This window comes from Palaemon carinicauda, chromosome 4 (genome assembly GCF_036898095.1).
Source record: "Palaemon carinicauda isolate YSFRI2023 chromosome 4, ASM3689809v2, whole genome shotgun sequence".
Lineage (NCBI taxonomy): Eukaryota > Metazoa > Arthropoda > Malacostraca > Decapoda > Palaemonidae > Palaemon > Palaemon carinicauda.
Genome location: NC_090728.1, coordinates 34,640,677 through 34,653,176, shown reverse-complemented (window position 1 = coordinate 34,653,176; position 12,500 = coordinate 34,640,677). Strand labels below are relative to the sequence as shown.

The 12,500-nt window shown below is 34.2% G+C and overlaps 1 protein-coding gene across 1 annotated transcript in view; it reads left to right on the top strand.

Moving 5' to 3' along the window:
- Positions 1-9,383: 9,383 nt before the first annotated feature.
- LOC137639031 (uncharacterized) overlaps positions 9,384-12,500 on the top strand; it is a 7,019-nt gene continuing 3,902 nt past the window's right edge. The window contains exon 1 of the mRNA XM_068371349.1: positions 9,384-9,512. Coding sequence (XP_068227450.1) covers positions 9,458-9,512 — 55 coding nt within the window. The 5' untranslated portion in view covers positions 9,384-9,457. The remainder of the gene's footprint in view (positions 9,513-12,500) is intronic.

The window sequence follows — 12,500 nt, the reverse complement described above, 5'->3', positions numbered from 1 at the left end:
GCTGGGAACCCCCTCTCCTGTATAAAAAATCCTGTGAGACATCAACAAAGAGATGGAGCTGGTGGGAGAGTGACTGCTCCCCGCACTCTAGTTTTGGGGTGTTTGAATGTGCGTGGATGTAGTACGATAGAGAGTAAAAGATGTGAGATTGGAAGTATGTTTAGAAGTAGAAGGATGTATGTATTGGCCTTGTGTGAGACAAAGATGAAAGGAAAGGGTGAAGTGATGTTTGGTGAAATGTCTGGTAGAGTGTCTGGGATTGAAAGGGGAAGAGCGAGAGAGGGTGTGGCTTTATTGCTGAGTGAATGGATGACAGGTAAAGTAGTGGAATGGAAGGAGATATCATCTAGGTTAATGTGGGTAAGGGTTAGGTTGGGTAGGGAATGTTGGGCGTTTGTCAGTGCGTATGGGCCAGGTAGTGAGAAAAGTGAAGAAGAGCGGAATGAGTTCTGGAATGAATTAACTAGGTGTGTAAAAGGACTGGGTAGAAGGAATTATGTAGTTGTTATGGGTGACTTGAATGCTAGAGTGGGCGCTGGAGAGGTAGAAGGTGTCATTGGGAAGTATGGCGTACCAGGTGAAAATGAGAGTGGTGAGAGACTGGTAGATATGTGTGTTGAACAAGAGATGGTAATAAGTGCTAGCTTTTTTAAAAAGAAAGATAAAAATAAGTATACATGGGTAAGAGTGGCAAATGGAAGAGTAGTAGAAAGGGCATCAATGGATTATGTGTTGATAACTAAAAGAATGTTTGGAAGATTGAAAGACGTGCACGTGTTTAGGGGTATGGCTAACGGTATGTCTGATCATTTTTTGGTGGAAGGAAAATTAGTTGTAGCAAAAGAGTGGGGGAATAGAGTAGGTGGATGTAAAAGGGAGCTAGTGAGGGTTGAAGAGCTAATAAAACCGGGGGTGAAAAGTAAATATCGGGAAAGGTTGAAAGTGGCATATGACGAGGTGAGAGTAAGAGAAACTGGTAATTTAGAAGAGGAGTGGAAGTTAGCAAAAGAAAATTTTGTTGGGATTGCAAGTGATGTATGTGGAAAGAAGGTTGTTGGAGGCAGCATGAGGAAGGGCAGTGAATGGTGGAATGAAGGAGTGAAGGTAAAAGTGGAAGAGAAAAAGAGGGCTTTTGAAGAATGGCTGCAGAGTAATAGTATAGAGAAGTATGAAAAATATAGAGAGCAAAAGGTGGAAGTAAAGCGCAAGGTACGTGAGGCAAAGAGGGCAGCTGACCTGAGGTGGGGTCAGGGACTGGGTCAGTCATATGAAGAGAATAAGAAGAAGTTTTGGAAAGAAGTGAAGAGAGTAAGGAAGGCCGGCGCAAGAATTGAAGAGACAGTGAAAGATGGAAATGGAAGGTTGTTAAAAGGAGAGGAGGCAAGGAAAAGGTGGGCGGAATATTTTGAAAGTTTGCTGAATGTTGAGGATGATAGGGAGGCAGATATAATTGCTGTTCCAGGTGTTGAGGTGCCAGTGATGGGAGATGAGAATGAGAGAGAGATTACAATAGAGGAAGTGAGGAGAGCACTAGATGAAACGAGAGTAGGAAAAGCATCTGGTATGGATGGTGTGAAAGCTGAGATGTTGAAGAAAGGGGGTGTGACTGTACTTGTATGGTTGGTGAGATTGTTTAATGTGTGTTTTGTGTTGTCAATGGTACCAGTAGATTGGGTCTGTGCATGTATTGTACCACTATATAAGGGTAAGGGAGATGTGCATGAGTGTTGTAATTCAAGAGGTATTAGTTTGTTGAGTGTAGTTGGAAAAGTGTATGGTAGAGTACTGATTAATAGGATTAAGGATAAAACAGAGAATGCAATTTTGGAAGTACAGGGTGGTTTTAGAAGAGGTAGGGGTTGTATGAATCAGATTTTTACAGTTAGGCAGATATGCGAGAAATATTTAGCAAAAGGTAAGGAGGTGTATGTTGCGTTTATGGATCTGGAGAAAGTATATGATAGAGTTGATAGGGAAGCAATGTGGAATGTGATGAGGTTATATGGAGTTGGTGGAAGGTTGTTGCAAGCAGTGAAAAGTTTCTACAAAGGTAGTAAAGCATGTGTTAGAATAGGAAATGAAGTGAGCGATTGGTTTCCGGTGAGAGTGGGGCTGAGACAGGGATGTGTGATGTCGCCGTGGTTGTTTAACTTGTATGTTGATGGAGTGGTGAGAGAGGTGAATGCTCGAGTGCTTGGACGAGGATTAAAACTGGTAGGCGAGAATGATCATGAATGGGAGGTAAATCAGTTGTTGTTTGCGGATGATACTGTACTGGTAGCAGACACAAAAGAGAAGCTTGACCGACTAGTGACAGAATTTGGAAGGGTGTGTGAGAGAAGGAAGTTGAGAGTTAATGTAGGTAAGAGTAAGGTTATGAGATGTACGAGAAGGGAAGGTGGTGCAAGGTTGAATGTCATGTTGAATGGAGAGTTACTTGAGGAGGTGGATCAGTTTAAGTACTTGGGGTCTGTTGTTGCAGCAAATGGTGGAGTGGAAGCAGATGTACGTCAGAGAGTGAATGAAGGTTGCAAAGTGTTGGGGGCAGTTAAGGGAGTAGTAAAAAATAGAGGGTTAGGCATGAATGTAAAGAGAGTTCTATATGAGAAAGTGATTGTACCAACTGTGATGTATGGATCGGAGTTGTGGGGAATGAAAGTGATGGAGAGACAGAAATTGAATGTGTTTGAGATGAAGTGTCTGAGGAGTATGGCTGGTGTATCTCGAGTAGATAGGGTTAGGAACAAAGTGGTGAGGGTGAGAACGGGTGTAAGAAATGAGTTAGCGGCTAGAGTGGATATGAATGTGTTGAGGTGGTTTGGCCATGTTGAGAGAATGGAAAATGGCTGTCTGCTAAAGAAGGTGATGAATGCAAGAGTTGATGGGAGAAGTACAAGAGGAAGGCCAAGGTTTGGGTGGATGGATGGTGTGAAGAAAGCTCTGGGTGATAGGAGGATAGATGTGAGAGAGGCAAGAGAGCGTGCTAGAAATAGGAATGAATGGCGAGCGATTGTGACGCAGTTCCGGTAGGCCCTGCTGCTTCCTCCAGTGCCGTAGATGACCGCGGAGGTAGCAGCAGTAGGGGACTCAGCAGTATGAAGCTTCATCTGTGGTGGAAATGTGGGAGGTTGGGCTGTGGCACCCTAGCAGTACCAGCTGAACTCGGCTGAGTCCCTGGTTAGGCTGGAGGAACGTAGAGAGTAGAGGTCCCCTTTTTTGTTTTGTTTCTTGTTGTTGTCGGCTACCCCCCAAAATTGGGGGAAGTGCCTTTGGTATATGTATGTATATATATATATATATATATATATATATATATATATATATATATATATATATATATATATATATATATATATATATATTTTACACAACTTTTTGTTATCAACTAAAACCCGATTCTTTTCTTTGAGTTACCTGTAGAATTATTGCCACAAAACTTCCTGTATAATCGTCACCACGGATATCCCACCTGTATATTTACTGTAGAATCATTACCATATACATAATTTGTACAAAGACACTAGTTTGTTATGTAGGTGAAATAATTATATGATAGTTTGATAAATTTATTACATTTCGTCACCTTGAAATTTTGACAAATTTATTGCATTTCGTCACCTTGAAATTTTGACAAATTAATTACTTCTCGTCACCTTGAAATTTTGACAGATTTATTACATTTCGTCATCTTGAAATTTTGACAAATTTATTACATCTCGTCACCTTGAAATTTTGACAGATTTATTACATTTCGTCATCTTGAAATTTTGACAAATTTACTACATTTCGGCACCTTGAAATTTTGACAAATTTATAACATTTTTTCACTTGCATTTCATTAACACAAAAATAATAACCATATATTGAGAAAACGTTATTAATGCTGAGATTTTATTTATTTTCAGTAAAATTCACAGGAAGAATTAACTGACTTGTGAAAAATAGAGAAAGGATTATAGGTAGGTTCTTGACTTGTTAAGAACAAGAAGAATGAATTTAGAGGTATTTGCTATTTATCACAAAATAGGTATTGTACTATGAAGTCAAAGTAATTTTTTTCATTAGGAAACACATTATAGTTTTTATTTCCTATTGGTAGTTTTGTGCGCATAAATGTAAATGAGTACCACATTAGGCACTTCAGTAAGTGATAGCCTTTATCTTTAATGATAAAGGGATTTTTTTAGTGATAACCATGTGATATCATGACGTTGTTTGATAAACTTATGAAACTAAATTCTCGTCTACCTAAATATGTCAGAATTTGTTAAATGCATTTGGTTATGATTTCAAAACCTTTATGTTTCTTTTTCTTTTTCTTTTTTTGCAAAAGTGACCTATTTGAATTTTATGTGTCAGAAACAGAACTAAAAATATGAATAAGATTCAAGTATTGATTTTTTTTCCAAAAGATAGTGGAAAAATAGTTGAAAATTTAGAATGTTATGAAATAAATTCTTTTTCTCAGACTCAAAATACTGTTTACGTTGTAGAATTTAAATGAGATTAATTGTTCACGTTGTAAAATCAATATATTTTTTACTAAAGGAGAAAAAAATAATTTTGCTAAAAAATTATATTTTCAGACCACTTTGAGAATTTTACGATTTCAGTACAGTATATTAAGAATAAGTTTTCTTCTCTCTGATGGACCTACTTATTCGAGGTGGCAAATCTTGTTGAAGGGAAAATACCGATGGGTAAAGACACTCATAGCATTATTTTTCAAATTTACAGACTATTACCAATCTTCACAAAAATTCCTTGATTGAGTAATGAAGTCATCCCCTTCAGACAGCCTCACTCCATTGGCATGTTTATTCAAATAAACATACTTACACTAACACTAATATTTCATTCTATGTTGTATTTGCTCATATTTTTTTTTTAATTTTCACTTTAAATTCTTACTGGTTCTCTTTACTTCCCTCTTAGTCCATCTCATTTTCTTACCTGTCATTATAAAAAGAATAAGCATGACTCTGTAATCCATTTTTTTTAGTTTTGCACATCTACCATTAAGTCAATCCTTCGCAGAGACTATATATATATATATATATATATATATATATATATATATATATATATATATATATATATATATATATATATGTAGCCTGTTTTTAATTCTTATTCCTAATTTTCATCATATCTACTCCCTTTTTATCAAACCTACCTGCCTTCATGCTATCTGTATTGATGTTTTCAGCAAACAATTTCCAAATAAAAACCTATTGGTTTTCACTTTCCATTTAACTAAACAATGATCAGATATCTCTTTTGTTTCTTTAGCATTACGTCCGTCAGGGATCTGACAAATATTGATAATCTCAACTATAGATAATGAATAATGATAAAATGAGTATATAATAACACAGTCTAGGCAGGGAAAAAGAAAAAAAAAGTACCATGATTAACAGATTTTGAATATAATGTTGCATAGGGAAGAATGAATGATAACATTATTGAGATAATTTTTAAGGCAACTCTTCTTTATAGGAAAGATCAATGGTAGTTGAATAATAGTAAAATGGAAATGTTTTATTTATCAATATGACTTATTTATAAAGAATATTTAAAGTACAAAGGATTACAAATAAGATATTAAGTAGTGATGTAAAGGTTAACATTAGTGGAATATCAATAATAGTTTAGTATATTGGAGAGAACGACAAAAATCAATTCTGCAAATGAATATAGAATGTATAAGGATTGGCTTAAATAAGAGAATGATAACTTACCTGGAAGAGCGTAACCGTGGCACTGCCTACTGTTCTTAATATTAGTATGTTAATTTGAAAACGTTATGGTAATTTCTTACTTAAATGTTGATCCACCATCATCAATTTAAGAGAGAATATGTTACTAACTACTGACTTATATTTCTAGGGAACTAGCCTTAATTGAGGTGGATTGCTTTCTGATATATATATATATATATATATATATATATATATATATATATATATATATACTGTATATATATATATATATATATATATATATATGTATATATGAATATAAATATATATATCTATGTGTGTATATAAACATATAAATATGAATATATATATATACATATATAAATACATATATTTATGTGTGTATATATACATATAAATATGTGTGTATATATACATATAAATATGTATATATATATACATATATACATATATAAATATGTATGTATATATACATATATATATATATATATATATATATATATATATATATATATATATATATATATATATATATGTATATATACATATATATATATATATATATATATATATAGATAGATAGATAGATAGATAGATAGATAGATAGATATGTCTACATATAGCAAATGCCAGTAAGAAATGATAAAAAATGATAAAATGCTTTAGTACCTAGAACTTTCGTGCATTTTAATGCAAAATTCTTCAGGGTACATTATATACACACACACACACACATATATATATATATATATATATATATATATATATATATATATATATATATATATATATATATACTATAAGAAAGCTTTTGCTTTGGTCAAAACCTCAGCAGTAACAAAACCCATTCAAAGACAATATATAGATGAATCTCATGTTAGAACACTTGAATATATTTATATGGGAAGTACAACAATCCTAAAACTACATAAAGATAATGATTAAATTCCATCTGAGAGAGGTGTTAGACATGGAAACCCCAGCTCCTAAAATTATTCACAGCTTACCTAGAAGAAGATTTTTTTAGAATTGAGATTTGGAACATGTAGGAATTAACATTGATGGGGAATAACTTAACAACTTAAGATTTGCAGATGACATAATACTTAGGGAAGCAAGGGATGAATTACAAAAGATAATAGAAGATTTGAATACAGAAAGCAGAAATGTAGGACAGAATAATAATATGAGTAAAATTAAGATAATGTTCAATGAAAATGCAGAGACAACAAATAAGGGTTGGACGAACCTCTAGAGATTGTTAAGAAATATACGTACTTAGGACAAACGGTAAGTGTTTCCAAATGGGCTGGACATGTAATTACAATGAAAAAGAGTACACGTAGAAGAAGAATAACATAATGAGTCCCTAGGAAATGCAAAAGATGCAAGGCATAGAAACACCATAAACAGAAGGAAGTGGAAAGGTATGTCTTTTTTTAATGCGTCAAAGATGCTAATATATTTGGATTTGATCCCATGACTATCTATGCTTCTATCCCAAACCATTTCAAAGCTTATATAATAAAGACCTAGTCGTGTCTCCTTGAAATTGTGGTAGGAACTTATTGTTTTATAGTTGTTGCGTTATAAAATGGGTCTAGAAAATCTGGGTGTGATAAGTGATCTGCAACCCTAATCTTTTGAGTAAATTATAAGATATTTTTAATGCTTGATTATAAAACAGGGTTCTGTGGATGCTTCTAAAGCTTATCTTTATTTTTCTCGAGAAATAGCCGTCGTCTAAATACGATTGAATTTTATTCTTTGTTCGTTTCCTTCTTTCTTTCCTAATGGGACGTTTTTGTTTTTCCTCGCACGTATCTCTATTATATTCGCTGGGTCTTGTAATCTGGGCTCATGATGGGTAAGCTTTTCCACGAGTACTTTATCATAATTCTTCCAAACTATTTTCTCTCTTGGGCTGAATCAGAAAGAATTGTCATCAGTATTATCATTGCTATACTTAATAATATCCAAGAAGCTTAGATGAGAAAAATCTAAATATATATCTTATCATCTGCTATCTGATCCTATTCTGAGAGTATAGCATTTTAAATTCAACCCATCTGCAAATCCCGAATCTCTAAATCCCTGATACCTTCTAAGTTCTCAGAAGATTTTTTTTTACATTTAATCTTTATATTCTTCAACAATAGCTCCAAAGTTGATAAGGATTCTAAGTTGGTATAGAGATAATTTCATATAATGTTTAACCTATGCAGAACTCACTGTAGTTATTTTGTCTAACTAAAGACAATATAAATCATAAAAATGTATGAAGATATATTACTAATACAAGAAATAACACCAATTTTCTAAAGGAATTGTGCAAATGATGATAAAAGCATAAAATATGACACACTTGTTCTTCAAGCGATATTAATCAAATGTGGCTGATTGTCCAATTGAAAATCCAGGTTAGCGGCCATTTTTCAAGATGGACAGTAAATTAGTCTTTCTTTCAAAGTTAGTACTTTGCTGAGAAGTATTTGTAGTTGTCTGATTTGCGTGATATAGATATGGATTCCTATGTTTTCAAGCCTGCTGAAGTAGATTATTAATTTCTATGAAGCAAAATGGTAAATATTGTCCCAGATTTTATTGTTCATAAAGCAAAGTGACATATCTTTTTCAAACTTTTACTGTTTTTTTTTTTCATTGTTTCATAAGCTTTGCACCAGAATTTTCCAACCAAACACTAGTACTCCAGTTGCTTCTGTTCATATATGCAGCTACAGAGGGACGTGCAGGGTAGTGCTGATAGTAAATACTTGAATCTTCCTTTGCAGGCTATCTTACGGGCACCTCACTACAACAGTGCTAGTGTTGTCTAACATATCTGAAATGTCTCTCCTTTTATATACACCCCCATTCAGCAGGACTGCCCATGTCTGGATTGATAATTCCATCTGCCTTTGTTTTTCTATCTGGGATATCCATTTGCGCCCCAATAATTTCAACCAGCTGTGATTTCTGACATGTAAGAGGCTTGCCACTGTCACTGAGAGAAGTAGGGTGTGTCTGATTCTCGTGCTTGAAATTTTCTTCAATTCCCACTGCCTCTTCTGACAGGAGATGAATATATATATATATATATATATATATATATATATATATATATATATATATATATATATATATATATACATAGAATATGCATGAATGTATAGAATCATCCACATCATTGAATATATCGTATTTATAAAAATGACTCTATTTCGATTCTATTGAAAATATCTTGCAATCCACTAGACTCCCTTGAAATAAGTGTTTTAATTTATTCTACACATTATTCTGTTTTTTTTCTCTCTCTCTTTTTACCTTGAAATGTATAATATGAATATTCAAGTCTCCTACATTCATGGGAGTGCAGCTATGAACTGTTTTCATTTTTATGTCTGTTAAGTCCGCTTTCAATCAATTTTCCTTCAGTCAACTCGATTCCTTTGTAAGTTGCCATATCATATTCTTCATTCCGTTCGAGATAAAGTTGATGAACAATAAACATCGGAGCGACAACGGCATGATATCTATATGACTCGTATCTATCACTTTGTGATGGCAATTGTCTCTATTGATTTTTTAAAAGGAAAGAAAACATTGCGGAAGATAAACTCCGAACAAATTTGATAAGAGATTAGATTGCTTTCCATCCAACAGTTACATTTCGCACTGATTTGATGATCATTTAGTTATTACCTTAAGACCAGACACGATTCCACTAAGGCAAGATGAAGGTTAATCTACTGATCATAACAGCAGCCCTTTATTTACCACATGTGGCAGGTAATGTTCAGTGTCTGTATCACGAGATGCAATTATGCAGCTGTAAAATACAAGACAATTCAATCATTTTCTTCTCGAAAATTCGCTGGCGAATAGTTTTAATTATATCATATAAATTATCCAAGTTTACTGAAACTCGTTCGTAACCCTAAATAGAATGTTGTGTTATCCTATGCATAAACCTCGTTATTTACACGATTTTTACAGTTTACTAATAGATACTGTGCACCAAGTATCAATCCACTAAATGTAAGTGGGTGGATCTATGTGTATTTTTGAAAACTTTTATACGGAATTTATCAACAAATCTTGTTAAACAGCATATCCTGTTTTTTTTTACAGTTATCTAATTGATTATTTGTCTTATTTCTGTATCAAAACGTGAACCACCAGTTATTATAAACTAGATTTATAATAAAAAATAAATTTCTATAATAAATAAATAGGTTATGATTAATAAAAGTATGTACTGTAATATGAATTCATTCATACATAATTTGTGAATGCTATCATCATCTACAAGTTTGCATCAACAAAATTATTAGAAGTAATTGTGAATTAGGAAAATTGGTGAGACAGATAAAAGTTTGTTAACTTAAAAAATATTTACTCCTCTACCATATTGAAGATCCCTCTCGACTTGAACATATCATGATCATCACCATAAAAAGTGAACATATAACACTTCTAATCAGCGCACAAATCCCATCTTCGTCCAATCTGGACAAGGAGAGATGACCGAGGCTACATTGCTAACAAAATTCTGCTCTCACAACACCTCTGGCTACGGATCAATGAGCAGAACTCCATAAGCGATTTGCGAGTGCACAAATTTTCAGTATTATTGGAAAACCTGTATATTTCATGTAAAGTTATTTTTTCTTATATTTTCTTTTAATTAACTTTTATATGTACCGAACAGCAGTACTAGTTTGTGTAAATGTGCCCATAACAATATCTCGTTTTGGTGATGCAAGAAAACAGAATAATGTGGTGCCCGAGTGAGGAAACACACATATGAGAATTCTCAAATTGTCATTGCTACGCCGCTCAAAATTACTGTTGTGTCTCTGCTTGTGCATACACCGTTCTGGATCATCGTTTACTCTGTGCTTTTCTGGTAACTTTTCTCCGTATTGTTTTGGCATTAGTTATCATGGCTTCTGAGCATAGGGCAGAATACAATGCCATTACATCTAAGAAAAGGAAAACAATTACCACGGAAATGAAGTTAGAGAATATGAATAAATAAGCATAAAAGTGAGACACACAGACAAATATCGGCTGCATACGCAAACTTAGCTGTTTGACTGTAACGAACATTGTCAAGGATGAAGATTATAAATTTGATCACTTTAAAGGGCTTGCTTTTATGAAATTGAAAGTGATTATGAAGCAGTGTGTTGGTCTAATTCTTGTTAGTTCTTTGGCTGGAAGAACTGAGTCAACGGCATATCCCAGTCAGCTTTGTGGTAATTCAGGTAAAAGCGCAAAGGTTCTTATACACATTGAAAAAAAAAGGAAAGTGAGAAGGAAGTTGAAGGCGAAGAGTTTGTGGCCAGTAGGTGCTTGTTCGTGTGGTTTAAGGAGTGTGCAAGTCATAACATTAAAGTTCAAGGTGAAGTTGCTTGTGGTGATGAAAAGGCCACAAGTGGTTATCCTAATGTGCTGGTTGCAGTAATCAAGGAGCGGTGGTACCTTACTGGACAAGTTTTAATATAATTGAGACAGGTTTATTTTGATGAAGCATATGCTGAATAATACCTACACCATCGAAGATGAAAATAGCTCCAGGCCATAAAGTGGGCAAGGAAAAACTGACTTTACTTCTGAAGGGTATTCCTGCTGGTAACCATAAGCTGAAGCTTATATTTTTGTATCAGACTGAGAATCCAGGGACACTAGAAGGCAACTGGAAGGCTGAACTGCCTGCCATCTGTAAATCCTACACGAAGGCTTTGATATCACTTCAGGCGTTTAAAGACTGGTTCACTCACCTTTAATTTTTTTTTTTTTTTTTTTGTGTGTGTCAGAATTGAAGCTCTAATATGCTTCCAAAGGTTTGCCTTTGATGTATTGCTATTGCTGGAGGATACCCATTCGGATGAATTTGATCCAAAAAGTAAGGTGATTAGTTTCCACCCAATAACGCAGCCCTATTTCAGCCTATGGACTACACTACCATTGCCTCTTTCAAGGTCTACTACCTTTGAAAGATAATTGCTATGTCCAAAAAAGCAACTGAGTATAACCAGGATTTAACTCTGAATGACTTTTGGAAGTCCTATGGCATTATTTTATCTGTGAAGAACATTGCTAATCATTAGGCTAAAATGAGTTAGACGAACCTTAATGGTGTGTGGAAAAAATTGTGAATGATTCCCATGGCTTTAAGGAGATAATTGGCTCTATCAACAGGAAGGTTGTTGAACTGAATAAGCAAGTTGATTTGAAGGTGCAGGAGCAGCAGAATGTTAACCCCACACCCAATAATTGATCTTACTGACAATCGTCCCACAACACAAATTAACTTTATCGACAACTAGATTCTTGGTTAGGAAGGATATTTAAAAAATCTCTATAATCCTTAAAGACATATTTCTTAAATCTGATATTATTAAAAAAATATCCCAGCCTGAGTCAAGATCAGCATATAAAATGAATAAACCACAACCTTGCATATGAACGTATTATTCCCTCCGACGTCCGTAAAGCAACAGAAGAAATTCTTCTAACAAGAAAAAGATACACCTCAGACAAGACATCCTACGTCCCTGCAGAACTAGAATGTACCAAATATGAGTTCGTCAGGATAGATTTGCTCCAACAACCCCTGTAACCCACATCCTCGGTACCTCATCGCATATTACATCGAAAACAGAAGTGCTATGAAATAGGAGTGGAAGGCTAATGTACCTGGGTATCGATAGACAGGCTTAACCCTTCAGTCACCTGAGACTCCTTTTTGGAGGAAGAAGTATCGTAAGA